The sequence below is a fragment of the Scyliorhinus torazame genome, chromosome 9, assembly GCF_047496885.1.
Source record: "Scyliorhinus torazame isolate Kashiwa2021f chromosome 9, sScyTor2.1, whole genome shotgun sequence".
NCBI classification, from domain to species: domain Eukaryota; kingdom Metazoa; phylum Chordata; class Chondrichthyes; order Carcharhiniformes; family Scyliorhinidae; genus Scyliorhinus; species Scyliorhinus torazame.
Window position 1 is genome coordinate 205,311,286 of NC_092715.1, and position 25,468 is coordinate 205,336,753.

At 46.3% G+C, this 25,468-nt stretch overlaps 1 protein-coding gene across 3 annotated transcripts in view; it reads left to right on the forward strand.

Moving 5' to 3' along the window:
- Window positions 1-836: 836 nt before the first annotated feature.
- mfhas1 (multifunctional ROCO family signaling regulator 1) overlaps window positions 837-25,468 on the forward strand; it is a 102,131-nt gene continuing 77,499 nt past the window's right edge. Inside the window, exons 1-2 of one of the 3 annotated variants that reach the window (XM_072517020.1) lie at window positions 837-3,911; window positions 4,017-4,494. In XM_072517020.1, coding sequence (XP_072373121.1) covers window positions 1,082-3,911; window positions 4,017-4,057 — 2,871 coding nt within the window. In that variant the 5' untranslated portion in view covers window positions 837-1,081 and the 3' untranslated portion in view covers window positions 4,058-4,494. Of the gene's footprint in view, window positions 3,912-4,016; window positions 4,495-25,468 lie in introns of those variants that run through there. The other 2 variants (XM_072517019.1, XR_011949174.1) reach the window with 2 other exon arrangements.

Sequence of the window (25,468 nt, forward strand, 5' to 3'; positions counted from 1 at the left end):
GTGTCACAAGTAGGCTTACATTAACACTGCAATGAAGTTAATGGGAAAATCTTGAGAAGGTGAAATTTGCCCTGAAGGGGGCAAGTGAGGGGCTCCGCAACGGGTTTATTTTGCATTTCGGAGAGCTAGTTACGGTCAACTGTTAGGGGGGAGGAGGCAAGCATGGAGATTGGTACAGTGCTTATTGTATTTGAGGGTGTAATGTTTCTGTCTTGTTTTGTAAAACGGTAAAATGTGAAAAATTCGAATAAGAATCATTTTCACAACGGAAGTGAATAAGAGTACCTGTATTCCAGGATTACCCTGGAATAATGAGCAGTAGGTGAGAGCAGGAACGGAAAGGACTTTATGTGGTGCAGCCAGATCTGGCAGGGAATGACTAAATCTGTTCAAGTGTGTGGTACTCGGACTTGAGGGAGCAGAGATGAGGGTTGTGCCAGGGTGAAGGGCTAAGGTCAGAGAGAGAGTCGTGGTTTTAACGAGGTCAAAGGCATTGAAGATAAAGATGGAACAACAAAGGGGTAAAAAAAGAACATGGCAAAGAGAGAATCGGTTTATGAATGGTCAGGCTATTTGAATTTGCTCTTCAATTTCCCCTGCAGTCGATTGAACGCAGAGGCAGCTACCCATCCCCGGCCCGGGCAGGGAGAGGTTCACGGGCTTTTGAGGGTGTCTGTTCCCCAAGCCAGCTTGGCTCTTTGTTGCTGCCGGGCTGCTGCTGATCAGAGGGGCGGAGGCTGGCGAGGGGCGGCGGCTGGCGAGGGTGCCCCCAGGGCCGGGTTATTGGCTGCGCGCTGTCAGGGACGGGAGGAGGAGCGGAGGCCGGGGCGGGAGAGAGGGAAGGGCTGCAGCAGCCTCCGCCCCCCCCGGGCGCAGACGGCGAGAGATTAAAGGGGGTGGAGGAGGAAGGCGACGGCTTCTTCTTCTTCCCCCCCCTCGCTGTCCCCGGCCACCAGGACCCCATGCCTCCCGGTGTGAGATGCCGGGGAGTCGGTGCACAGAGGCGGCAATGGAGAGGGAGCGGCTGAGCATGTAAGGAGGCAGCCGGGAAGGGAAAAGGCCTGCGTGTGCCCTCCTCGACATGTCGGAGAGCGCGGGCAGCGTGAAGACGGTGAAAGTGTGGCGGGAGGCCGCGCTGCGCTGCAGGAAACTGCGCAGCGACCTGCGGCAGCTCGGCCTGAGCGGCCTGAGGCTGCCCGACAACCTGGGCCAGGTGCACGTCCTCAACCTGGCCAACAACTCGCTGCAGGAGCTGCCCGAGGGGCTGGACGCCGGCTCGCTGGCCAACCTGCGGGCCCTCATCCTGCGGAGGAACCGCTTCTGCCGCCTGCCGCCGCCGCTGTGGGCCCTGGGCCAGCTGGACGAGCTCGACCTGGCCCACAACTGCCTGGGCCAGCTGCGCGGCGAGCTGGCCTGCCTGCGCCGCCTCCGCAAGCTGTGCCTCAGCCACAACCAGCTGCGCCTGCTGCCGCCCGAGCTGGGCCTGCTGGGCCGCCTGGAGGAGCTCGACCTCAGCTTCAACCAGCTGGCCCAACTGCCCGCCACCTTCGGCCAGCTGCAGGGCCTGCGCACCCTGGACCTGGACCACAACCGCCTCACCCACTTCCCGCCGCAGCTGCTGCAGCTGGGCCGCCTGGAGGAGCTGGACTTCTCCGGCAACTGCGTGCGGGCCCTGCCGCCCGAGATCCCGCGGCTGCGCTCCGTCAAGATCCTGTGGCTGAGCGGCCTGCAGCTGCCCTGCCTGCCCGACACCTTCTGCCGCCTGGGCGCCCTGGAGAGCCTGATGCTGGACAACAACGCCCTGCGCTCCCTGCCGCCCAGCTTCGGCGACCTGGGGCTCCTCAAGATGATCAACCTGTCCTCCAACCGCCTGGAGGACTTCCCCGCCGCCCTGCTGCAGCTGGGCAACCTGGAGGAGCTCTACCTCAGCCGCAACGGCCTGTCGGCCATCCCGCCCAAGATCTCCAACCTGGGCAAGCTGGCCGCGCTGTGGCTGGACAACAACAAGGTCCGGTACCTGCCCGACTCCATCGTGGAGCTGGTCGACCTGGAGGAGCTGGTCCTGCAGGGCAACCAGATCGCCATCCTCCCCGATTCCTTTGGCAAGCTCTCCAAGGTCAGCCTCTGGAAGATCAAGGACAACCCTTTGATCCAGCCGCCCTACGAAGTCTGCATGAAAGGGATTCCCTACATCGCGGCCTATCAGAAGGAGCTGGCCCTGTCCCAGCCTGCGGTGAAGCCCAGGTTGAAACTTGTACTGATGGGCTCCAAATGCGCTGGCAAGACATCGCTGAGGCGCTGCCTGGTTGGAAACATGTCGAGTCTCCCTGCAATCCACGGCAAAGGGATCGAGGTGACTCCGTGGGTGGCCGATGCGGAGAAGAATTTAACCTTCATTGTCTATGACTTGGCTGGGGACCAGAACTATGATCTTATCCAGCCCTTCTTCCTCTCTCCTGGCGCTCTTTACGTCCTAGTAGTCAGTCTGAAGGCTTACGCCTCCGATCGGTTTTACGAGTTGGTTGGGTATTTCTTGCACCTGCTCGGGGCCCGGGTCCCTCATGGCGTTGTGTGTGTGGTGGGTGCCCATGTGGACCAGTGCAATGAGAAAGAGGTGGAGGAAAAATGCCTGGACATCCATCATCAAATCGCCCTCCAAGAGAAGCGAGACGTTGAGGTCATGCAGGCTGTGGCCGAGAAGGTGGACGGGGCCCTGGGGCAGGAGTTTGACCTGCGAGCGACTAGCCCACACGCACCCTTTTATGGAGTTTCTGATAAGAACCTGAGGAGGAAGAAGGCTCAGGTACAGTACCTATTGAACAACCGCCTTCAGATACTGTCCCCGGTTATCGCTGTGAGCTGTCAGGAAGACCACATTGGAATTAACCGGTTGAAGGACAAGTTGCTTTCGGTGGCTGAACACCGGGAGATTTTCCCCAATCTGCACCGAGTCTTGCCCAAGTCCTGGCAAAGGTTGGAAGAGCTGCATTATAAACCGCAGGAGCTCTGGCTTTCCTGGTGGGACTCAGCCAGGCTGGGATTACAAGCTGGTCTTACAGAAGACCGACTCCAAAGCGCCCTGTCCTACCTGCATGAAAGTGGTAAGCTGCTGTATTTTGAGGACAGTCTGACTCTTAAAGAATGCGTCTTTCACAACTTGACCAAGCTGATCGACATCCTGAATGTCTTCTTCCAGCGCGATGCCTCTGTTCTGCTCCAGAAACTCTTGGCAGATGCCAATATCGATGAGCTGAGGGCAACACAACTCCATCATTATGTGGAGGGGTTCCTGCTCCATGGGCTGCTCCCCCTGCATATTATTCGACTGCTTCTGAAGCCACACATCAAAACTCAGCAGGATCTCCATCTGATCTTGGAATTACTGGAGAAGATGGGACTCTGTTATTGCCTCAACAAACCCAAAATTACACCTCTAAATGGTGCAGCAGTTTGGTTCAAGTTCCCCTGTTATGTGAAAAATGAAGTTCCCCATGCGGAAGCCTGGATCAATGGGTCCAACCTCACTGGACAACCATTTGCAATTGAACAGCTTCAAGTGGAATACAGTTTCCCCTTTTTGTTCCCACCAGGCTTATTTGCCAGATATAGCGTTCAGATCAACTCTCACATAGTACACCGGTCTGATGGCAAGTACCAGATATTTGCTTACAGAGGCAAGGTTCCAGTGGTGATCAGTTATAGACCAACCCAAAGTAGTCTGCAAGCAGACACCTTATCTATTGCTAGTCATGCTTCATTGCCAAATATTTGGACAGCGTGGCAAGCCATAATCCCTCTGGTAGAAGAACTAAATGTGCTCCTCCAGGAATGGCCGGGGTTATACTTTACTGTGCATGTCCTGTGCTCCAAGTGCCTTAAAAGAGGGTCCTCCAATCCTCACACTTTTCCAGGTAAGAGTTTCCGATAATTAGATGCAACTGTCTCAACATGTCACATCTATGTGTGATTCATTAAGCTTTCACTTGCATGTTTTATTTGTGCTTTATATTCATTAGACCGTTCCATTTTATGTTCAAAAGTGGGAAGTTATACTTGAAATTGTGAAATGTTGCAGCTCTCGACCCCCTTGCTGATTTTATAGCTACATAACCATGTTTGCTAATGCCACTGTCGATGATACTCCAAGTGTGGTCTATGGATCATTGGTGGTTCACGAGGATCCTGCATGTGGGCTGGTCCAAAATGCCAGTTACTTTTGAACAGCGCCACAGCCGAGGCCAGACGAGGGAGAGCAGAATCCTCATCCCCACCACCCGGGTGATGATGTACAACCAGAGCGTTGACTGTGTGCGAGCACAGGTAGCAATGAATGAAAGCAACAGCAATGTAGTTTCAAAAGGAGATTTGGTCACTGTTACAATATCTAACTGCGAGATTGGATTTGCATCACTTGGGCTGCAAACAAGAGGAACCAGCTGAACATGGAGCCCAATATAAGCCTCGAGTTCACAAACCTGGAGCCAAGATATCACCTCATTGGTGTCTCATCAAACGCAACCTCATTCTATTAATTGTGATGAGTTGTTTGCATTGGGAAGTAAATGAGGTAGAATCAGTCAGTGATTGCAGGGTCTTGTCCCGCCTCAGGTGTTCCATGGACAAAATTGTTTGCGAACCATTGTACCGAGGTGGCACAGAAGGGAGCCAAATGTTGCAAAATGACAATTGATAGACTAAGTCAGAGGTTTGCAATATCTTTGCTTCTGAGGCTTTTCATTCCACATTGTAAAAATTATATAGACCACCTGTAACCTGAAACCTGTGCCGCCCCCACTCACACCACATTACTGCTCCTACTGTTATCCTGATTCCCTCACTAGCTGTTCTTTGTACATGTCAGTCCAGGTTCACTGTTTCAGTCAAATAAACTTTGTTCCTCAGCCCCAATATTTTTACAATAGTAAACAAACATGTACAATTAAAGTGAAAAAGCCAATTGCTGACAGAAGTATCCAGGAGGTTAAGAAGGTTATAGTGGGACACTTAAATCTCAATGCAATCACGTAGAGTCAACATGGATTTGTGAAAGGGAAATCACATTTGACAAATTTATTGGCGTTCTTTGAGGAAGTAACAAGCAACATTGATAAAGGGGAACCTGAGGATGTGGTGTGTTTGGATTTCCAGAAGGCACATGATAAGGTGACAAATCAAAAGGTTATGATGCAAAATAAGAGTTAATGGTTTAGTGGATAATATATTAGCATAGATAGAGGATTGGTTAGCTCACAGGAAGCAAAGAATAGGCATTAATGGATCATTTTTGGGTTAGCAATATGTGACGAACGCAGTGCCACAGGAATCAGTAGAGGAAATTAACTATTTATAATTTGTATTCATGACTTGGACAGAATGTATGATTGCTAAATTGCTGCTGATGCAAAGATAGGTAAGATAGTAAGTTGCGAAAAGGACATATGGAACCTACAAAGCCAAACAGATTAAGTGAATGGGCAAAACTTTGGCAGATGGAGTATAATGTGGGAAAATATGAACTTGCCCACTCTGGCCAGAAGAAGCAGCATATTATTTAAATGGTAAGAGATTGCAGAACACTTTTGAGGTAGAGAGGGATCTGGTACATGATTCACAAAATTAGTATGCAGGTATAGCAAGTGATTAGGAAAGCAAATGGAATGTTGTTTATTGCAAAGGATTTGGATAGAAAAGTAGTGATGTTTAGACACTGTTGTACAGGGCATTGAGGAGACCACATCTGGAGCACTGTTAACAAGAGAGTCAAAGATTATCGGGGGTAGGGAATGTTAATTTGAGGCCACAATCTGATCAACCATGATCTTATTGAATGGCTCGGTGGGTCTACTCCTGCTCCAAATTCATATACTCATTGAACAATATTTTATTAAAGGCATTTTGCGCATATACATAGAAATATCAGAAAACCGATACAGAAACATGGGTCAGCCACAACCCCTGATAACTAACCCACAACTCCCGCCCCTTAGTTTTCCCTCATCTCTTTCACCCCCCCCCCCCCTCCAGAAGAAAAATCAGGGGGAAAAAACTGGCTCCTCCCCGCCCCCCCCCCCCCCCCCCCCCCCCTCAACCCCTCTCACTGCCTGAAATTGATAAACAGCTTCCACCTCCAGGTGAACCCCTCCTCCGCTCCCCGTAAGGCGAAGTTAACCTTTTCCAAGTGCAGGAATTCTGCCAGGTTGCTCACCCACCCCTTTGGCAGCTCTTGAATCCCGCCAGTTCAACACAATCCGTCTCCACCTATTAGGGAGGCAAAGGCCAAGACACCAGCCTCTCTCCCTAACTGAACACCCGAATCTACCGACACTCCAAATATCACTCCCTCGGGACTCGGGGCCATCCTTACACCCAGAATCTCAGACGTTATGTCCGAGAACCCCTTCTCCGCATCCATAGCCACCACCCCTTCTAACTCCTGCCCCTCTGAGGGCATCGTAATGACATTGAGCAACCTGCGCACATTTATCGACGGCTGCCATTCCTTTACAAATTCCGTTTGGTCCTCTGCTACATCCCTGGCATACAGACAATAATATTTTATTCCTGGCAACTGCAGGACAATCTTGAAGGTACAATCCTAGCTGGAGGGCAACATTGGGTGTAAACAAGCAAGTCTGCCAGGTAGATGACGACTGTTAACACTCAAAAGTTTGGCACGCAAGTGAAGGATGAATGAGGTCAGACAGCAAAGGGCAACCAGCAGCCTTTTAACCAATCTACGTGTGACTTGACACTTTCAAGGCACCAGGGAAGAAAATGGCGGGGGGCTGTAGGCTGCGGGAGGAGGGATATCATGCATTCTATTTAAATGAGCTTGCAACATGCTTCTAACTTTCTGATAGTGCCACTCCTAATGGGTTCCAAATGTTCCACACTTCTTTGTCTTCCATGAAAACAGCAATTTGCTGCTTCACTTCAGCACCTCCTTCCAGTTGCCCCTTCTTCATTTAACTGGCAATCGCCACCATATGTATCGCAAATGTACTATAAAAAATCTAATATAAGACCGGACTGCTGTTGGCAACTGCATGGAAATGCCATTGGCTAATTTAAGCAGTAGAAGAACCATAGAAGCTCTTGAGGTGCAGACGGAGGCCATTCGGCCCATCGTGTCTGCATCGACCTTCTGAAAGCGCACCTTACTTAAACTCCACACACTCATCCAAGGCCAGAATTGAATCCAGGTCTCTGGCCCTGTGAGGCAGCAGTGCTCACCATGGTGCCACCATGCTGCCCTGTTGTTGCAGGTGAGGATGTGATGGGGGAAGGATTCAAGGAGTGAAGACAGCAGAGAGCTTGATCTGAGCTCAATGACCTGAGATTTCTGTCTCTTCTCATCGAGTTGGGGCCTGGGCACAGCGGCACCTGTCAATCGTATTTGGGAGGGGCAAACCGAGTCTGACTCCAGGCCAGAACTGTCAGTTTACAAAGCGTTTAACTCAGTTTTGTATTTTCTTTCCTCGGGTTGCATGCAGCAGTGGTCATGAGACTTCCCCTTTAATTCCAAGAGGTTCCAGGACAATTCAACAGGGTGACAACTTTAGCAGCGCACAAGAGTTGTGAATTTCCATATAGAGGTCTCCTCTTTTCCCTCATGGTAAAATATGGGATATCTGCAGGAAAGCTGAAAATGGCAGCAGACAGACACCGGCTAGGCTGTGCTGCTTCTTCCCGGAAGTGACTGATTAATGTACACGACGTGCCGGATCCCCTGCGAACCAAGTCCACGTGTTCTGGTCCTGTCCAAAATTAGTGGGGTTTTGGAAGGATGTTACGGATGTATTGTCTCAGGTGATGGGCCCTGATTTCTCCATGGGTAGCTATCTTCGGTGTGTCTGAGGATCCTGGTGTCATGATGGAAAAGGGGGCCGATGTCATGGCTTTCGCCTCCTTACTAGCTCAAAGGAACATTTTGGTTAATCGGCGTGCCGTAGAACCGCCAAGCACTGGGTCATGGGTACGGGATCTTGCTGAGTTCCTTCATTTGGAGATAATCCAGTTAGCCATTAGAGGTTCGGATTAAGGGTTCTCCGTGAGATGGCCTTTTCAAGAACTACTAGGACACTGGAGGGGGGATGGGAATAGTAATTTTTGATTAAGAGGTGGTGGGGGGGGGTTCATTATTTTGTTTTTTTAGGAATAAAAAGAAAATATATTTTTGTTGAGGTTGTACTTATTGGTTCCTATTGTATTGTTAATATGTTAAGTGGTGTGCGTTTTTTATATTTTTTATATTCTCTCTATATGTTTGGATATACGTTCAATAAATGATCTTTCAGAAAAGTGCCCTGCTTCTCTTCAGACTTGTTGACCTCTGGGTACAATTAGTCATCAACATTCATCAGTATTCATTAAATTCATTTTTTGAATTTAGGATGAGGTGCAGATTTAATCTATAAATTGGAAACCATCTGTTTGCTGGCCTGAACTATTAAGAATCCTAGGGTTTAGTGAGGAGTTTGAAATTATACGCTGTGATTTTACCAGCCCTTGGGATATGGGCTGGGAGGCAGGAAGCTGGTAAATGGCAGAGGACGGCATTGGGAGGAATGCGAATGGCCAATTAAGGTTAACATGCCTATTGATGGCCATTTCTATGCCTCTGCCAGCATCCTGCTGTTGGGCAGGTCATCTGGGACATTGAGGCATGCCCAGAGGCTCCCCAGGAGTTGCCTTTTTTTAGTAATGCTCGATGGTTCACTAAAGAGACTTTTCGCAATGGCTTGGGCGGTGATTGTATAGCTACTCGTAAAGGGCAGCAATAAGGAGAAATAAGCAGCAACCTGCTCATCTGTCGAGCTTTCAGTGATATTGAGAAATTGCCTGGCAAATTGTTAGTTTTCACTTCAACCTGAGGGGCACGATAGTTAAAATCTCGCTGTGGTGGAGGAGAGCTGAGCGGAGAACCGAAGGTTGGAAGAAATGAAGAAAGATATTGGATTGGACGTGTAGGGGGAGAGGACTCTGGTCTGTTATACTGAAGACCTCTTTGCAGGTAGAACATGGTTGTGAGAGGTTTGAACTGCAGGATATCTGCAGTAGTGACCCATTGATTTCTACAGCGCAGAAAGAGGCCATTCAGTCCATGTTGCTTGTGCTGGCTTGTTACAGCAATCTCAAACTAATCCCAAAGGCCCATTCTCCTGCCATAGTCCAGTGTCCTTCTACACTTCAAAATATTTATCCAATTTTCATCAAGATTCATTGGACTCGAGCCTTTCCATGTGGCAAAGCATGCCGTGCTCCAACAAGTCTGCACAATTTCGCCTAACCTCACTCCTTACTCTCATGGGGCCATTTTAAATTAATCATTCCCCATCAATGCCAACGCAACCAGTGGAAATAAGTCTTTTGTCAAAACTGTTCATTTCTGTCAAATCATCTCTTATTCTTTCTTGTTCAAGTGGAAACAGTCTCACTGTCTGGACAGGCACAACTACAGAAGTTGTGGGGATGCGATGGCGTAGTGGTATTTTCCCTAGACGAGTAGAAGAGCGCCCGTATAGGCCAGAGCCAGGTGAAGAGCGGCCTTGTGCAGTTTTTTGCTTGGGGATTTTCTTTAAAGCTCATCGGTATATATGCATGTATGTGTGCGTGTGTATGTGTGCAATTTTCCAATACCTTTCTTCTCATGATGTCCCAAAGGGTTTAAGTGCAGACATTGTACATAATGTATTAAAGCTGCAATGAGATGAATGATCAGTTGATCTGTTTCTGGTGCTGTTGCTACAGGGAGCAATGGTAACCCAGAAAACCAGGAACAACCTGCTATACATATACTACTAGTAGGAAGGTTTCCCCCCATATTTAGTGGTGGGTGGAGCCTTGTTTCGATGTCAAGCAAAAGGCAGCAACTCCTGCCAGTGCGGCAGGTTCTCAACACTTCACTGATGTGTCAGCCTTGATAATGTGACCAAGCTCAATCGTGAGATCTTGAACCCATGCTCTTCTGTCTCGGGTGAGATGCTGCTAGGATCTGGAATTTGCAAATGCATTCAATTGCTCCCTGCTCAATCTCTAGGCGATAGCCTGCAGTTCACTCAGATGAACGTGAAAAATAAAAGCTGTGTGGAGGAGAGGAACAGGCAGTTGGATGAAGGACAAATTTGAGAGTCCAAACTGAAGGACATAGTAAAAGGAGCAGCCCCTTAAACGGAAACCGCAAATGAAGCATAAAACATCAAATCTAAATGTGCTTAAAAGGGTAGATAAAGCATCCAAGACCCTGTGACTCCATCTGGGCATGGAAGGTCTCGATAGTAGCCGTGGGAACTACATGCTTCCCCCTCCAGGGACACCCAGCCATGGTAGAGGGCAGCTTGGTAGCATAGTGGTTAGCACAGTTGCTTCACAGCTCCAGGGTCCCAGGTTCGATTCTGGCTTGGGTCACTGTCTGTGCGGAGTCTGCATGTTCTCCCAGTGTCTGCGGGGGTTTCCTCCGGGTGCTCCGGTTTCCTCCTACAGTCCAAAGATGTGCAGGTTGGGTGGATTGGCCATGATAAATTGCCCTTGGTGTCCAAAAGGTGGGGTGGGGTTACTGGGTTACGGGAATTGGGTGGAGGTGTGGGCTTGGGTAGGGTGCTCTTTCCAAGGGCCGGTGCAGACATGATGGGCCGAATGGCCTCCTTCTGCACTGTAAATTCTATCTATGAAATGATCCTGCCGGTTGCCTGCTGCCTGGACCTGTTTCTGGCAAGTTTGTCCAGGCCCAGGAACTGGTTCACGGGGAGGTCCTCCTCCCTCTCTGGGTGCTGATTTGACTCCATTGGTCATTTTATTAAACCCTTGTATAAATCTTTGTGTGTGTGTGTGAGAGAATACCTGAACTGTGATTCCGATCCAGCATACATGGGTGCTCGTTGCCTGGCTTGGCGCGCACGGTTGCTTGTCATCTGGACCAGCATAATTATTGGAGGCTGTGAGAAGGGAATTTGATTGGTCTAAAGGTCCACTTTGAACAGGCTGAAAGGATGTGCTTGTTTGGGTATTTTGCCTGATGACCTCAGTTTAATGGTTAACTGTTCCAGATAGGGCATATGGTGTGATGGATGATAGTTTCCGTTTTAGTCCTCCTGTGTCTCATTGTTCAGTGGCTACTGGCCCAAAACTGAGTCCTATAGGCTGAAGTGTGTTTCCTTCTATGCTTAATCTTTGCTGTTGTGAATTGCAATGGGCCTGGTGAGTTGTCACGGTACAGAGGCTTCCCAATGATGTTCAAGTATAGTGACCATGTTGTTAATGCCAAACCATATTCGGCAAGTTCTGCCTGTACGACACTTAAACTGCCTCATTGCAAGCATTTGTTTTTGAGCTGCATGGCCAGTTTTCTTTCTCTTTCCCCTCCCCCACTGCACTGCTGCCAACATCCATTAGTTTGCTATATTGTTCGTTTTGGTGTCTGGCTTTGTTTTCTACTGAGGAATGTATTAGGGAGGCACTGACCGAGCAGACATTCCTTTGGAAAATGTTCAGGGGGGCTCGCTGCTTTCAATTTAAGGATCAGACTAAATGTTGGTCTTCATTGAAAGCTTTGATCAGGAATGTATTCTTTGTGGTCACTGAGTCAGAACCAGGTGCAGAGTCGCAAGGCTTTTAAAAGGGCTGTAAATTACAACACGGTGACATTTCTGAAGGTCGCCGTGGCTTCATGCCCCACTCCAGAGACTTGAATGAAATGAAATGAAAATTGCTTATTGTCACAAGCAAGCTTCAATGAAGTTGCTGTGAAAAGCCCCTAGTCGCCACATTCCGGACGCCTGTTCGGGGAGGCTGGTACGGGAATTGAACCCTGCTGCTGGCCTGCCTTGGTCTGCTTTAAAACCCAGTGATTTAGCCCAGTGTGCTAAACCAGACCCTGAATGCATGGCTTCAGGTTTTAATGAAAAAATAATGATGTCTGAAGGATGCACGCTGTTATTAATACGTAAATTGGCCAGCGAACTGTAGTGAGGAAGAGAGACTCTGAAATGCGAATTTACATGAGTTGCTGGTAACTTTGCACAGCATTAGCTTCACTAAGACAGCTTAACTTCTCTATGGTTTTCATGAATTTGCAATGGCTAATAAATTGGCCTTTAAACTTGGCATAAAGTAAGTTTGGGCAGCCCGGTCGCACAGTGGTTAGCACAGTTGCTTCACAGCTCCAGGGTCCCAGGTTCAATTCCTGGCTTGGGGCACTGTCTGCGGAGTCTGCACGTTCTTCCCGTGTCTGCGTGGGTTTCCTCCGGGTGCTCCGGTTTCCTCCCACAGTCCAAAGATATGCACGTTAGGTAGATTGGCGATGCTAAATTGCCCTTAGTGTCCAAAATGGTTAGTTGTGTTACTGGGTTATGGGGACAGGGTGGAGGCGTGGGCTTAGGTAGGGTGCTCTTTCCAAGGGCCGGTGCAGACTCAATGTGCCTCCTGCACGGTAAATAAATTCAATGATAAGTCTTGTAATGACAACAAGCACCTTCTTAATGAGAATTTTAAATTGCCAATCAATTTCTCTTGCCTAGAAATTCAACATTTCTCAGTGTAGAGTCTCATTGTTTCAAGATATGAATGGTTTGTTTTAGATTTTAAAAATATCAAATTTTTAAAAATAAATCTTTTCCTACTTTCCTATCCTTTATCTTTCTTTCTGTCACCTAATTAGACATTTTCACCTTCTTAGTGCTTTGTTCATTTCTCAATCTGTAAATCTCATTAAGTAGATATATTCTTTTCTCTGTTGTTCGCTGAGATCCTCCACTGCATTATCAGCTCACACTTCCAACCACTTTGTTAGCAAAAGATTTATAAGACATAATATAGATGGGCAAGTCTAACAGGAGATGGGGTCATGTCAACAGATGCCCTGTTCCAACATCTGCAAATGAGTGGCTTGCTAGTCCATTGCAGAGGGTAGCTGATGGTCAACCACTGTGTGGGTCTTGAGCCATAAGTGGACGTGACTAGGATACGGACCGCAGAATATCTTCGCTAAAGGACAGTAATAAGTCAGTGAATCATAGAATGGTTCCAACACAGAAGGAGACTTTTCAGCCTGTCATGTCTTGCTGGGGTCCTCTCGAGGAGAATTTTACCTCATGCCATTGTCCTTTTCCCCCATAACCACACAATTTTTTTCCTTTTCAGATAATTCCCTTTTGAAGGCCGCAACACGCTCTGCCTTGCTCCACAGATGAGGAAGGATTGTTTAATGACCACCGTTACTGATGCTAGCTTTTATTTCCAGATTTATTCCTCCAGTGGGATTTGAGCCCACGTCCCCAGAGAATTAGCCTGGGCCTGTGGATTATGAGAGCAGTGAAATTACCACCAGGCCAGCACCACCTCTCTGCCTCCCCACACCCCAATACCCAAGTGCAGTTGGTGAACTGCACTGGTCAGGGTTGCTGTCTTTCGGTTGAGGTGATAAATTAACCTTTAAGGTAGATGCAAAAGATCCCATTTAAAGAAGAGCAGGGCAGTTCTCCCCAACTTCCCTGGCCAACATTTATTCCTCAACCAGCATAGTTAAAACAGATTAACTGGTTATTTACAAAACAAGAATAAAGTATTGCAGGGTCATGTTATTTTTCATTGCCATATGAGGGCCCTTGCTCTGCACATATTGACTGCTGTGTTTTCCTACCTTGCAGCAGCTTCAAAACACATGTTAAGAATGACCATTTGGCTGTGAGGTGCTTTCTGACATCCTGAGTATGTGAAAGATTGTTAATGAATGCAAACTTATATATTGCATTTTAACCCCTATAAACTTATCAGTTAGTAGGCACTTCACTTGAAAAGCAGCAAGTTATAACGGGTGCCATTGGAGTAGTCTGGCGCCGCAGTGTCAATATTGCCTTCAGAGATGGGTGTGTTTGTGCTGTGTCATACTCACTGGCTAGAGGATGCATCCAAGGCGCCAAAAATGGAAAACAACTGAGAAGTGAACAATTACACTTAAAGCTGCCCAATTATGTTTAAAAAAATCAGGCCTAATTAAAAAACTTATTTATAAAACACTGGTTAGTATAGTTATTGGAATAAAATTTATAATTGGAATGTTTAAAGCTAACTAATTTTTCTGTTCCTCCAGTGTCCTCGGTGGTTTGTGATGTCTCTAGGTTGTGCATTCAGCTACACGGAGGCATTCACCACAACATTAATTTAAAATTAAGCACCATAATAACTTGCATTTTATAGCGTCTTTAACATAGTAAAATGCCCTAAGGCATTTCACATGAGCTTCACGCTTCATTTCGTATAATCAGATCAAACTTTACTGAACCAAAGAAAATATTCCAATGGGTAAAATCAATGATGTAGGCTTTAAGGAAAGTCCTGAAGGAGGAGAGAGGGGTGAAGGAGTTTAGGGAACAAATTTTAAGGGTTGCGGCCTCGACAGCTGAAGGCTTAGCCATTAATGGTACGGCCAGGAGAAAGAAGAATGAGCAAGGGGTCGGAATTGGAGGAACGCAGAGTTTGCAGAGGGTTGTAGGCCCGGACGAGACCATGAAGCGATTAGAACACTGATTAGAATTTTTTAATCAATGGTTGACTGGGAGCCAATGTAGAGGGGTGAAGGGCCAGTGGGACAGCAAGGTTTTGGGTGAACTTGCTTGGTTACAACAGTAACAGAACAAGTATTCTATCTACTACTGAAGATTTGTTATTGTTATTGTATATCAGCCTGGTGCAAAGATCCAAGGGAGGAGATCCACACTTTGATTCACGATGTGGCGATTGACTAATTTTCATTTCTGTTCACGGCTGAACTTCAAACCATTTTTACTTTGCTGCGGGTCTGGAAATGGCGCGGCAAGCCAAGCAGGAGCCACCATCGTGAACAAGCAGACTGCAGCTACAGGTTTCACTTGGATGAATGCAGTGACAATGCACCTTTAACGTTCTGCAGTTCACCTCCATATCTGATGACTAAAAGAAGCTATGCGACTGTTGACAGCCATACCGTTGCACATTGAGCACACAGTGTTGATTGACTGATGTTGATTGACTGATCCTCACTGTCAGAACTTCCTTTGATCTAGATAACCTTGAAATGAAATGAAATGAAAATTGCTTATTGTCACAAGTAGGCTTCAAATGAAGTTACTGTGAAAAGTTAAACCTTCCACACTTCCGACACAAAGGAGTTAGGACATCCTTCCATCTGGGACCTGGCATTGAGTTCATCATTGAATAATACAACTTATAGCTCTCTGTCAGGGCACACTCAATCAGTTATCGAGAAAACACAGAGCCAACTTGCCCACAGCAATATCCGACCAACATCAATGAGATGAATAGCCAGCTAATCTATTGTTTGAGGAGCATTATTAGCCAGGGCACTTGGGAAGACTCTTGGTGTTTGGATAATGCTTTGGGGTTTTTATGTCCAACCAAGAAGACACATAGGCTTCATTTTACCGTCTTATTCAAAAGAGAGCACCTCCAGCAGTGCAGCACTCCCTCAATATTGCATCATAAAGCAGCCTGCGTTATGTGTTAAAATCTCTGGGTTGGAACTTAAAACCCGTTGACTCACAGGCAAGAATGCTGCTGCTGAGAAAAGAATCATAACTGGTGCAGTACAGAGTGCTCTCATGCAGTTGGGTTTCGGAGTAAAGAGTAGAGGGATCAAGTCTGCCTTTTACGATGCCTGAGCTGAGATGGTCATGATGAGATTCAGTGATAGGTGGAAGGAGAAAGTTGCTCAGAATTGAAAAATCCACAGTTTTATTCAGCTCAAAAATGCAAAACTCTAGATTAATTTGGTTACCAGGTAACTAGTACTTTTAGGAATATCTCCTTTTGGATATTTTAGCTTTTGAACTGATGGATAGGAGATGCCTGAAGATGGATTGGATTGGATTTGTTTATTGTCACGTGTACTGAGGTACAGTGAAAAGTATTTTTCTGCGAACAGCTCAACAGATCATTAAGTACATGAGAAGAAAAGGGAATAAAAGAAAATACATAATAGGGCAACACAACATGTAACTACATAAGCACTGGCATCGGATGAGCATACAGGGTGTAGTGTTAATGAAATCAGTCCATAAGAGGGTCATTTAAGAGTCTGGTGACAGTGGGGAAGATGGCCAATGATCGAGCTCTGTTACTGGAATGAACAGGTTGACTCTGGGATGGGATTGTAGCATTTTGCATTGAGAAAGATTCTTTACTGGCAATGGTGTCACACAAGTTCTTTTCTGGCAATGGTGTCACACAGTCCCTTCCATAAAAACAACAGTTTCTGGAATTAAGGAGCAATAATCTAATATAGTGTGTCATAGGCTGGCAGAGTGTATTTTAAATGGCTTACAAGAGTCACCTGAACCTGAGATTCTGCTTCTGACTATTTCCCAGATACTTTATTGTGTAAACATTAGAATGATGGGGGCATATATGATTTAGAGTTTGTATTCGCAATGACACTTGAGATTGAGGTAAGGTGATGAGCAGCTAGAAGGTAATGTGTACATTGTGCACAGTAAATTGTTTTGACTAACACATGCAGGCTGCATCCATCTGGGGATCTGGCACAATATGCAAAAGCTGTTGATGGTTTCTGGCAGTTTGACATACAAGGAAGGGATACCTAGTTACTTTGGGCTGACGCTTGGTAGGTGGTAGTCTCCTGAGATTACCGCTATTCAATATCAGAAAACAGAACTTTGGCTGCTGGAAAGATATTTCCTGAAGTCTCTGAATTGTTGCATCTCAGCTGTGCAAACTTTCAAGGGAGATAAGTTTACCATCATTTTAGACTGGGTCGTTACTGTTACAGTTAATTGAGTTCCGAGTGGTCCTATATTCTATTTTATTTACAGTATAGAATCAGGCAGCCCTGAGTGAGGCCGCTCAGCCCATCGTGCCCCTTCTGGCTTTTTGAAAGAGCTATCCAATTAGTTCCACTCCCTGCGCTTTCCCAATGGTGCTTCAAGTATCCATCTTCTCTTACTCTTCCTGTAAATCTTAAATGTCCTAGCTTTTGTCAAAGAGACATCGATTTAAGATGAAACGTAAGAGATTTATGATAGAGAGGCATTGTTAGCGAGAGTCTGTGGAATTCATTACTGGAATTAGAAAATGATGCAGAGCCCGTAGCAATGCTTCGATTATATAGATAATTGAAGGAAAGGATAATGGGATGAGCATCTGGACTGGGTCCATTACTCATGCGGAGGACCGACACCAACATTGATTTTTTGAGTCATTTGGTAACTTCTAGGGAATTATAGTCAGGTTTTTCATACAACTGTACAGAAAGGAAGGGGAATATTTATGCTAGCTCTCTAAAAGAACTATTATTCCCTATTTTTCTTTACCTGTTCTTTTCCCAGACCCCATTAAATTTTTATTTTTCAAGTCACGATCTGCTTCTGAAAGACTATGTTCTCTAAGCTCTTTGTGAAAAGAGGCCAATGATTGGATTTTTATTCACCCCCCCCCCCCCCCCCCCCCCTGTCGAGTTGAGAAGTGGGGAGGGAAGGGGGACATAGAAAATCCAGTGGGTGGCCTTCCAACAGTCTACCTTTTAAGTTCCTTATGGACCTTTTGAGTTCCTTATGTGACCAATGAATGGCCTCCTAGAGGAGATGGTGGTGTAGCGGTCATGTCACTACAGTATTAATCCAGAGGTCCAGGCTAATGCTCTGGGGACATGGATTCAAATCCCACCATGGCACCTGATGGAATTTTAGTTGAGTTAATAAATCTGGAATTGAAAGCTAGTCTTCGTAATGGCGACCACAAAACTATCATCGATTTGACATATCAACCCAACTGGTTTATTAATGTATTTTTGGGGAAGGAAATCTGACCACCTGGCCTGGTCCACATGTGACTCCAGATCCACAGTGGTGTGGTTGACTCTTGAGTGCCATCAGAAATGGTCTAGCAAGATACTCCAATCTAGGACAATTGTGGATGGGCAGCACCTACATTCCATGAAATAATAAATAAAAAAGAACTTAAAGGGCCTTATCCCTCTTCTGGTATTTTATTGATGTTGTTTGGGGTGGTGGGAGGGGGTTGGTGGGAAAGGGCCATGCCAATCGCAAAGCCAGACATCTGGAGCTGTATAGGCTATTTGGGGATGGGGGCCCCTTTTGCGGGCCCTGAACCGATCGGAGGCCCTCTTCCTCAGTGTCATACCCCCCTCCCCCCACCAGCCTCTTTCTACCCGAGCTCTCTTGCCCCTCACACCCTTTTGAGAACCCCTGACCCTGGACCCTTTGGTAGGTTGGGACTGCCAGTAGTCCCAGCAGGGGCCACTGCTCCCAGTTGGTGCTGCTGGGACAACAGAGTTGCAGGGCATCCGATTGGTAGCTCGCTGAGACGGGATCTCTTCCTGAGAAAAATTATAAACTTTGCTCCCAGCCTTAAATTGATGAAGGATTGCCATTGGGTTTGTGGGAGGGCTCCCCCCCCCCCCCCCCCCCCCCCCCCCAAGCCCCCAGACCTTTATAGCCTGGGCTACAGGGACCACAACACTGGGTAAAATCAAGCCCCAAGTCTCTTGTAATGTTGAATCGTAGTTGTGGGATTGAAGCCAGTAGAAGACATTGAACTGAAATGAATTAGCCACAAAAGAAACAATGGAATCCTTATCGCATGACAGCAATGCTGACCTTAAATCACATTTTACAGTGAATTACCTAATTTGCTTAGCGATTATGCAGTGGCTACACTTTCAGCAGCAACCTGTATTAAACCATGCTTTAATGTAATAAACTTTGCATGGTACTTCACAGAATTATAAAACAAAATAATACACTTGAGTCACCAGGGTCAGCAGCTATTTCAGAGGCATGTGGTGCTGGAGGAGATTGCGGAGTTCGGGAGGGGCAAGCCATGAAACGCGTTTAAGATTTTTAAAATCAAGATAATGCTTGATCAGGAACCAATGTAGGTCAGTAGGAGATGGAAGGGGACTTGCTGCAAGATAAGACACAGGCAGCAGAGCTTGGATGATCTCAAGTTTATGGGGGGTAGAATGTGGGAGATCAGCCCGGACAATGTTGGAATAGTCACGTCTAGAGCTAATAAAGGCATTTGTGCGGTTTTCAGCGACAAATGAGCTGAGAGGTAAAGTCAGGCGATGTTAGGGAGGTGGAAATAGGCGATCTTAGTCATGATGAGAATATGTGGTAAGAAGCTCATCTCGGGGTCAAATCTGACATTTAAGATTGAAAACAGTCTAGTTTAATCAGGCTCTTGGGGCGAAATTCTCCTACCCGCCCCGCCACATTTCTGCGCCGACCGGCCGGCGGGAGTCTCCGTAACACCGGCCGGTCAATGGGGTTTCCCATTGTGGGGCAGCCCCACGCCGTCGGGAAACCCCCCGGTGCCGGCAAAACGGAGACTCCCGCCGGCGGAGAATGACGCCCTTGATTAGGAGAGGAATGAAGTCAGTAGCTAGAGAAGGAATTTGGAGTGGGGACTGAAAATAAAGAATGTTTGCAATCTTCGCAATATTTAATTAGAGGAAATGTCTTCTTATCCAGTACTGGAAGCTGGCTAGGCAGTGTGATAATTTAGCAACAGTGGAGGAATTGAGAGAAGGTGGCAAAGGAGAGCTGCATCATCAACCTTTGGATGATATCAGTGAGGGGCAGCATTTAGATGAGAAGTAGCAGAAGACCAAGAATAGATGTTTGGCGGACATCAGAGCTAAAGTAACAGGAGCAGGAAGAGAAGCCATTGCAAGTGATAACTCTGGTTATGATTATAAAGATAAGAATGGAACAGTGAGAGCACCCAGCTGGACGAGTGGGGAGGCATTGGTGTAGTAAACTGTGTCGATGGTTGCAGACAGGTCGAGAAGGACAAGGAAGGATACATTTACCTTTGTCGCTGTCACAAAAGATATATTTGTGACTTTGATTAATGAGTCATTTTAGTGCTGTGTATCACAACCATCGTCCAGGTGAGGTTCTCCAAAGGTTGTTGATCTGAGCGACATCCTTCGATTTGTCATGATCCGCCTGGGATACCCAAAAAATGTTATAAACCCGGGCGAGGGAGGATGAGCTGGCTCCCTCTTTATTCAATCCTCTCTGCTGGTAGCAACAACATTTTAATATAATAAGGTTCTCTTTCCCGTGGGTAACTTTTCCAGACCCAATAGTTATGTTTAAAAAGGAACCAATTTAACCAGATTTCCTTGAGTTAAAGATGCAGTAACTTTATTAACTAGTGAGATAGTAAGGAGAAAAATGGTGTACATATGCATCAACTTTGATATGGATTAGAAGTGAGAACTGAGTCTGATAGTAAATATGAATAACAAGGTATACAGAACAGTCCTTGACTCGCGAGGAGTAGGTGATGAAGTGTGAGGGCCTTTACGATTTGATTCCAGAGTGGAGTTGACTTCATCAGGCGAATAATTGGTTCTTCAATTCTAGAGTTCTGTGGCTTGGCAGAGAAATTCCCCAGTTCTTTTTTCAGCTGCGATCCTTTTGCTGCTTGGGGCTGACTTCGACAGTCAGAGAGAGAGATATGAGATTGGACAGCACGGTAGCATTGTGGTTAGCACAATTGCTTCACCGCTCCAGGGTCCCAGGTTCGATTTCGGCTTGGGTCACTGTCTGTGGAGTCTGCACATCCTCCCCCATTGTGCATGGGTTTTCTCCGGGTGCTCCGGTTTCCTCCCACAGTCTAAAGATGTGCAGGTTAGGTGGATTGGCCATGATAAATTGCCCTTCGTGTCCAAAATTGCCCTTAGTGTTGGGTGGGGTTACTGGGTTATGGGGATAGGGTGGTGGTGTTGACCTTTGGTAGGGTGCTCTTTCCAAGAGCTGGTGCAGACTCGATGGGCCGAATGGCCTCCTGCACTGTAAGTTCTATGATAATCTATGATATACATGCAAAAATGTGCTCAGCTGGCTGTTTCTGTCACTGTATCACAAAACTTTGGTGTTGGTAGATTCATTAATTGTTTGGTGTCTTTAAGAAATTAGTTGAATATATGGATAGGAAATTGAATGGTTGTTAAAGAAAATACCGAGTGTGCAAAAATATAGTCACTGTTTTTGATAATGAATGAACTGTTGAACTTTTAAGGTCATATCTGCAAAATACAGACATTGTTTCAATGAATATTCCATGTAAACTGTACATAAAGAAACATAATATGAATAAGCCATTGTTTTAGAAAGACATTTATCAAAATTACACAAGTAACTAGCGAGATTGAGGGCTAGCCATGACGCAAAGACTAGCCGTGAGAAAGTTCGTGAAGATATTAGATCATGTCAGGGGGACATTAATTAATCTTGAGTAAATGACTAATGTTTAATTAACTTATCACCTTTTAAGTGATTGATATCTTTTTGAACAAATGAGGGAGCCTCAGCTGAGAATTCGAACCAATGAAAAATAAACAAGGGACTAAACTATAGATAAGGATTTCCTTAAGAGTAAGATCTAATGATCAATTGTTCTGTTCTGAATTCGTGCTTTCCGGAATTACTGAAGCATCCGCTAAATTACTTTTGTTTTTACGTGATTTCTTTATATTTTTCTTCTGTTTATGTTTTAACGCTTTTCCCTATGTCCTGACAAGTTGTATTATTTAGATCTAAGTTTTGATTCAGTTCTTATGCAAGTGTACTAAAGTGAATATTTAGCAATAAAGTCGTATTTTGGACACCTCCAATCATCCAGACTGTTTACCCTTGTATGGAAGATAAATAAGAGATCCTACAGTGTGAAAAAACTTTCAGCTGCTTATCCTTATAGAGCCCACACAGACACACTGGGATAGCTCTTTCGGCTAGCTTTTAACTCTTTCTTTCTATATTCCAAATGAAAAACAGAATCCACTACTCCGTCTAGGCATTACATGCAGGATCTTTTAAGATGAGGTGGCCATATGTTCCTTTGTTTTTACCGGAGATAGTAATCAGAATCTGGCTGCTTTTAGAAGTACCTGGGGCGGGATTCTCCGAACCCCCGCTGGGTCGGAGAATCGGCGGGGGCTGGCGTGAATCCCGCCCCCGCCAATTGCCGAATTCTCTGGCATCGGATATTCAGCAGGGGCAGGAGTCGCGCCGGTCGGCGGGCCCCCTTGGCGATTCTCCGGCCCGCGATGAGCCGAAGTCCCGCTGCTGGAATGCCGGTCCCGCCGGTGAGAATCAAACCACCTCTCTTACCGGTGGGACTAGGCGGCGCGGGCAGGCTCCGGAGTCCTGGGGCGGGCGGGCAGGCTCCGGAGTCCTGGGGCGGGCGGGCCTGTGCCATGGGGGCACTCTTTTCTCTCCGCCCCGGCCACAGCCTCCACCATGGCCGTCGCGTAATGACCCCCCCCCATCTGCGCATGTGAGCGGATGACGTCAGCAGCCGCTGACTCTCCCGCGCATGCGCGGATTTACGGCCGGCAAAGTCCTTTCGGCCCCGGCTGGCGTGGCGCCAAAGGCCTTTCCCGCTGGCTGGCCGCACGCCAACCACTCCGGCGCGGGCCTAGCCCCTTAAGGTGAGGGCTTGGCCCCTAAAGGTACACCCAGGTTCGATTGTGGCCTTGGGTGACTGACTGTGGAGTTTGCACTTTCTCCATCTCTGCATGGGTTTCCTCCGGGTGCTCCGGTCTCCTCCCACAGTCCAAAGATGTGCAGGTTAGGTGGATTGGCTATGATCAATGTGTGTGCGGTGTTACAGGGATAGGGTGAGGGAATGGGCCTAGGTAGGGTGATCTTTCAGAGGGTTAATGTAGACTGAATGGGCTGTAGGGATTTTATGCATTCCATGGCAGGGGGAGCTTGAAAGTAAGTTTGGCTGGTGGGATGGTGGAAGCAACTTATTGGATTGTTAGTGGCAATCACACACCCTCTGAGAAAATGTTTATTTAAAAGGGTTAATTTGAGTTCATGGAACAAACATTGTTTTGTGTTTAAAAACCATTTGTCCATAATTGCTGTATCACACCTGGAGAACAAGCCGTGTGCTCAGAAAAGCAACAATACATTAAAGGGGGAGGTTGGTTGAACTCCATGATACATTTTGGGGTTCTGAAAATGCCTCGCCCATAACAGCTATCAAAATGAAATTGAATAAAAAGGAACACATAGTGAGGTTATGGGGAAAGAAGTGGGACTAATTGGGTTGTTCTTTCAAAGGTCTGGCACAGACACTGGGCCAAATGGCCAACCAAAATGTAAGATACTATCATTCCAGTAAGTAAAGGCTGTATATTTTTACGAGTTTGTCTTTTCCATAATTGGTGTTCCTTTTAAACTGGGTAAGGATCACAACAGAATCAGGGGGTCATTTTTATCTTCTGAAATTCCTTGCATGCCTTCGGTTAAACTGTAAAGATTGAACTCTTTATCTTTTAAATATCTTATGACCATAATTACTGTCTCCCAGAATGAGTATTCCATGAAACTCCAAAGTAAGCACTACTGCAAAATCTCCCTTGTCGGACATATGCCGCCTTTTTGTTCTGTTCAGTATTTATTGCCACTGAATGTCTGAAATTCCAGGAGCAAAGTGGTTTCTGAGATGCTGCTTGTCATGAAGACATTTAACAATTTTGTGTTCTCAGTTGGGATTAATCCTGTTTTTTATTCATCTTTAACGGGCGTGTGGTTGCTAAGCACCAAGGATTTCATGATTGACCTTTGAAGCTGTACTTTGTTACCACATACACTGCTTTTTGAGTTATTAAAATCTTCAGTGCTATCGATCCACCAATTTATTAAATTGTTTAAAAAAAGAAAGACCTCAACTTGTCCTACAACTCTGAGCTCCTTTTTCCTGCATTCCAACCACTGTTGTACTGGAGGAAACATGGCAGCTGATTTACACACAAGATCCACAAACAGCAGTGAGATAATTGACCAGGCAATCCGTTTCAGTGGTGTTGGTTGAACAATACAATTGGTCAGGACACTGGAACACACCATGCTCTGAAATCAATTCTGTTGATTCCGCTCAAGAGGGCTTCTGACCAGTCGCGGACCCCCCTCCTCCCGGTAATGTTGGCGCGTTAACCTGGATTATGTGCTCAAACCTCTGAAGTGGGATTTCAATCCACAGCCCTCTGACTTGGTGAGCGTGATGCTGACCATCATGTCAGCTGCAATATTTTTTTAATAGAATTTTAAAGTTCCCAATTCTTTTTTCCCAATTAAGGGCAATTTAGTGTGGCCAATCCAACTACCCTGCACATAATCGGGTTGTAGGGGTGAGACCTGCGCAGACACTGGGAGATTGTGCAAACTCCACACGGACAGTGGCCCAGGGCTGGGATCGAACCCGGATCCTCGGTGCCGTGAGGCAGCTGTGCTAACCAATGCACTGTCGTGCTGCCCGTCAGCTGCAATATTACACAGATTTAACAACTGTGTTATCAAAACATATTCACCCGTGTCGGTTGTCATGGTTTGGGCTGCAATTCTTGCTATCTTAATCCCATGCAACCTGTCCAAATCCCTAATTGTACCGATCCTGTGCCACAAATCCAGAGAACATCAAGTTTCTCCGTGAACGCAATTTTAGCTGTTTATTTCTGAAATCTCCAAGTGTTTCTCTAATTAAAATGGACTTGCCTTTTATGTGGAACTCTTCCTGATCTCAGGACATCCCAAAGTGTTTTACAAGTTCTTATGAAGTGTAGTCACTGGTGCAGGTGTTTCATTACATTTTTATCCCCATTTCTGAAACTGCTGCCTATTATTTTCTTTGGGGGGTGGGTGTAGGGAGGGTGGGGGGCATAACTCGTTCCTTCTGTACAGCTGCATAAAGTCAAATAGATTCTCTGCAGCATCTTGGATTTCAGTAGGAATTACTTTTGTTGCATACTGACCATAAGATTGTCTGTTAATCAACTGTAAAAGGTTACAGCGGTGTTAATTGTTCCAAGTCGATGCATATCCTGCTGAATCGGCAAGTGGAAGAGCCTGACACCATTGGCACAAAAGCTGATCTGAAGCTAAGGGAAGCTCACACATAAATTAAACTCAGTGCCTCTGGCACGCGGCCAAGGCAGCAATGTGACTGAGTGATGTTTTAGGGAAGTTATACCCCGAGGCTTGCTCTTACAGGCCAACAACATTTCAGATGATTTTCCTGATTTACTTGCTGCTGAGGTACAAAAGAAAGAAAGGTTTTCACTTATTTTGTGTTATTTGCAACCTCGGGCTATCCTGCAGCACCTTGGAGCCAATGAACTATTTAGGGTAGGTACTGTTGTAATGTAGGAAACATGGCAGCCAATCTGTGCACATCAAGATCCCACAAAAAGCAATGAGATAAAAGTACAAGTTATTTTTCTAATATTGGCTGAATGATAAATATTGTCCTCTGCTCATTTGAATAATGCCACGGGATCTTTTACAGCTACCTGAGATGGACTCAGTTTAACAGCTCATCTGAATGACACCATTGAACATCAACCTAATAATAATCTTTTATTGTCACAAGTATGAAGTTACTGTGAAAAGCCCCTAGTCGCCACATTCCAGCGCCT